Below are 4,575 nucleotides of genomic sequence, written 5' to 3'. Positions count from 1 at the left end.
CCGCATCCAGTCCAACACAGATATCTCTTGCTGGAGACATGTCGACAAGTCTAACCCCGCCGATTGTTGCTCAAGGGGCTTGTTTCCTCAAGAATTAGTGAATCACCAGCTTTGGTGGACCGGCCCTGCGTGGCTCGCCGAATTCGAGCCCACTCCAGAAACGATATTGGAGACTGACGATTTTCCGGAGGAAGAAAAATCTCGTGCTTTTGTTGTTGTAAATCCTGCTGATGTCGTAAACTCTGCTTCTGTTGTTGATTCGCTTCTCGATCGTTTTTCGTCATTGGATAAACTCGTTAGAATATTCTCTTATTGTCTTCGTTTTGTTAATCGACTCAAGTCGAATTCACCTCACAGAACTCTTGTTGTAGACCAAGTCGAATTCCATTCGACCCTGCTAGATCTCGTTAAAGTTGTTCAATCTTGTCGCTTTGCAGAGGATCTCGATAGATTGAAACGCAATCAGAATTGCTCCAAACCTCTGCGACAACTCGCCCCTTTCGTGGACGCGCGCGGAGTCCTCAAGGTGGGCGGTAGACTCACGCACTCCGCAATATCTCATGAGGCCAAGCATCCCGCGTTATTGCCCGGTAAGCACCGGCTCACGGAACTTATAGTAAAGCGCACCCACCGCCTACACTTGCATCCGGGGCGTCGAGCGTTGCATTACCTACTACTGCAGCATTTTTGGATTCTGGGGGCCCATCAGGCCATCAAACGTTGTTTGTCGCGTTGTTACCAATGTTTCCGGGCGAACCCGCGTACCTTGCAACCGCCCATGGCGGACCTACCGCTCGACCGGGTACGTCAGGCCAAACCCTTCTCAATCGCCGGGGTCGACTACGCGGGCCCCTTCTTCGTATATAATCGTCGTTCTCGCGGGGCAACGCCGTTCAAGGCGTACGTGTGCATTTTCGTTTGCTTTACCACAAAGGCGGTTCATTTGGAACTTGCTTTTTCCTTATCTACAGACTCGTTTTTGTCGGCTCTGAGGCGTTTCATCGCTAGGCGCGGTCGCTGCTCGCGGATCTACAGCGACTGCGGCACCAATTTCGTGGGGGCTCAGCGCGAGCTCGTCAGCTGCATGGAGGCGGCCTCAGGGCGAGAACAAATCCAGTGGTCCTTTAACCCCCCTTCCGCGCCACACTTTGGTGGCCTCTGGGAAGCGGGGGTTAAGGCGACAAAGACCCACTTGAAACGCGTGGTGGGAGCGCAGATCCTCACGGTGGAGGAATTCAGTACCCTCCTAGCACAGGTAGAATCCATCCTGAATTCCCGACCTTTGTGCCCCACCAGCTCGGATCCCCACGACCTCGGGGTGCTCTCCCCGGGGCACTTTATCACATTAGAGCCGCTCGTAGCGATTCCCTATCCCGACCTAGACCCGGTGCCGATAGGCAGACTCGATCGATGGCAGCTGGTGCAGCACATGCACCAACAGTTCTGGAAACGGTGGCATGAAGAATATCTACACACCCTCCAGCAACGACCAAAGTGGCTAAAGCCGGCTGACGCGATATCAAAGGGCACGTTGGTCCTTCTAAAAACCGAAAACGCCCCTCCTCTGGCGTGGAGACGAGGGCGCGTCGAGGAATTGCATCCGGGTCGTGACGGGGTCGCCCGGGTCGCTACGGTGAGGACGGCGGACGGCCTCCTTAGTCGCCCTCTGGTGAAGCTGTGCTCTCTGCCGATGGACGGCTCACCGGAGGGACTCGCTCAAACATAGAAAATACGGTGTATTTTGGTGGGCGGTAATGTTTGGCGCACCGCCGTGTATCATAGTGTAAATAGTAGCTAATTATAGGATCGATTTCGTGTTGTCGCTTCACATTGTTAATTGTACGGTTCTTGTATTGATTAGTTATACCGGGTTAAATTATCGCGCCTATTAGCGAAACGTCGGTGGATCGCGATTAGTACACTTGTCGATATTCGCGCGACTCACCCGACTCGTGCTGCCCGCCCGCGGGTGGCATTCCCCATTATGAGAAGAATTCGGTACTCGCTCGCGCCGTACTTTGCAGGTGCGCGAGCCGGAGAACGGAAGAGAGGGACTCATCAGTCGAACGTCGTGAAGCTCACACGTTACCGTTTTTCGCATGTGCAAACTTGGAGTGCTCGGTCGCCCATCGCAGACCACGAAGGCCTAATCGCTTGCTATCCTGCCTATCTGTGCCTGCTTGCTATACCTGCCTGTCCGTGCCCGCTTGCTATACCGGACTGTTGCATGCTTTCGCCTTGCACGCCAGAGATCTCGCCAACGGGAGGACGACGTCGACACCCAGGAGGCGCCGGGCAACGACACGGTGAGTCGCCTCGCATCTTTTTTTTATATTCGCTTGCTTGCTTCGCTTTATTCACTTTCGCGAGGGCACGGGCCCTCTGGTCCTTTGAGAAATTTTGTTGACCAATCGCAAACCCGGGGAGCGCCTCATACCCCCCCGTGCATTGGTCCTTCGAGCCGGATTCGCGCGCTAAAGTAATAACGCCGACCTTTCGCTCGTGGGTAGCATTTCTTAGTAGTTTTGATCGCGATTGCATTACAATTGATCAGTCGCGTATTCTACACCCGCCGCGATATCTCTCGGCCGCAACATTGCTTCGCGACGAGAATACGCGCGGGAAACTTGTAGTTTGATCGCTTTGTGGTTAATTGCCTTTGTCGTTCGTTATTGAATATTGTCGTTAACCGAAATATTCAACATTGGAATATTCTCGGTTGAGCCATACGTTTTCATCTCGCTGTCGGCGGCCCGGGCGCTCGGTCACGTGCCGGCCGCGTGCACATCGTGTTCTTCTATATAGACGCGCGCGTGATAATAACACGCGATACTTGTTCGTCACTACCGGGTGTGTTTTCGATACAATTCGAAAATACACGCGTACATACACACTTTCTCGATCGTTGGAACGCTTGCGAATATTTGCCATCGATCGACAACACTGTTTGGCGGCACTGGTCCCCGGGATAAAATATATCAGCACTCATATGATATTTCAATTAGTCATTGGAGATTGTGATGGTAATTGAGCCACATAAATTAGTGCTTGTGTCGTGGATTGCTCGTGTGGTATACCGCTCACGTCGTATGCTCATGTCGTATATTCCGCTTATGTAGTAAAACCGCGCGCAACGCGTATTACTGAGGCTCGATTAGATAAGTACCTGAGTGCAATTTAATTGATAATTTTGACTTTGTTGATTATTGATTACTGATTGTTGATTTATTATTGGTCTAACTATTATATTATTTTGTATCCTTTGCAACCATCTTCCTCGTTAATTATCCTACTTGATCCCCCTCTACCGCCAGTGCTCGCACCCTATTATTTTGCATCAACCTACCGTCGTTTTGAAATTGTACGAATCGTTATTATAGCCTCTCGAAAATATCCGTCGTGCCTTCGAACAGAAATTCGAGCCGAGCCAACTCGTCATCATAACAAGGAGATAGTTGTTTCGTTTTGCGAACATTTCGGAACTTGAAGACCGTTAGCTTCCGGCATTGTTGATATTCTCACATCGAAGTGAGCTGCTATCGTCATCTTGGTTGACCTAGTGATTGTATTCCGGGCATCATGAGTCGAAGGAATGTAACCAAACGCGAGTTATGCGTGAAACGTATGCGGGAGATTCATGAGCTGTCGATGCTCGCCGCGGACAATGTAAATCAGAGACCGAACTTTCTCGTGCGATATCCCATCGTGACCAAATTGGTCGAGGACTTTGAGGCAGCCCACCTCAAGATAATACAAAACGCCTCAGATGAAGAGTTCGAAACGGAGGATTCGATTCGCCGGGACTTTGACGAGATGCGCTTCGCGGTAATCGGGCGTTACGAGAGATTTGTGGGCGCCGACCGAGTAGCCGCTCCGGCCCCGCAGGCCCCGGCCCAGACGTCATCGGTCAAATTGCCCAAGATCTCCCTTCCGTAATTTTCGGGAGATCTCACGCTTTGGCCCTCGTTCATCGCGTTATACAACATCTCTATTCACGAGTACCGGAACGTCCCTACCATAGAGAAGTATCAATATCTGATATCCTGCTTGAAAGGAGAAGCGCTGAACATCGTCAAGAACATCCCTCTCTCCGCCGATAACTACGCGATAGCTTATGACGCCTTGATTTCGCGATATCAAAACAAACGAGACTTGGCGGATTATCACGTGGACTTGATGCTGAAAGCTCAGCCGTTGAAGTCGGAGTCGGCCGTCCCCCTGCGCACGCTGTTGAGCACCTTCACCGAGAACACGCGAGCATTAAATCTATTAGGATTTCCTACAGACGCTTGGGATTATCTCCTTCTCAAATTCTTGCTGGAGAAGCTCCCTCGCTCGCTCCGCGAGAAGTTCGAATCTGAACACCGGGCGGAGAAAATACCGAAATTCACGCAGCTCACAAAGTTCCTCTCTGATCACTGCCGGGTTCTCGCGTCGGTATCGGGCTCACAAAATACGTCGCAAAAGTCTCAGTCGACTTCGTCAAAGAATTCCGCGTCGGCTTCGTCGCTCGCAACTCGAACCGCCGAGTGTCCGGTATGTAAAGAACAACACCCTGTTGCAAAATGTTCTCGG

The 4,575-nt window shown here is 51.4% G+C and overlaps 1 protein-coding gene across 1 annotated transcript; it reads left to right on the top strand.

The window, feature by feature from the left end:
- Positions 1-437: 437 nt before the first annotated feature.
- Positions 438-1,726, top strand: LOC112454649 (the record flags this gene model as incomplete). Its single annotated transcript, XM_025016150.1, has 2 exons — positions 438-590; positions 972-1,726. Coding segments are annotated over 2 exons (908 nt in total), but the record flags the coding sequence as incomplete, so codon positions are not given.
- Between the last annotated feature and the right edge of the window lie 2,849 nt (positions 1,727-4,575).

The sequence above is a fragment of the Temnothorax curvispinosus genome, unplaced genomic scaffold (assembly GCF_003070985.1).
Source record: "Temnothorax curvispinosus isolate PA1 unplaced genomic scaffold, ASM307098v1 QBEX01005210.1, whole genome shotgun sequence".
Classification (NCBI taxonomy): Eukaryota; Metazoa; Arthropoda; class Insecta; order Hymenoptera; family Formicidae; genus Temnothorax; species Temnothorax curvispinosus.
This window is presented reverse-complemented; position numbering and strand designations above follow the sequence as displayed.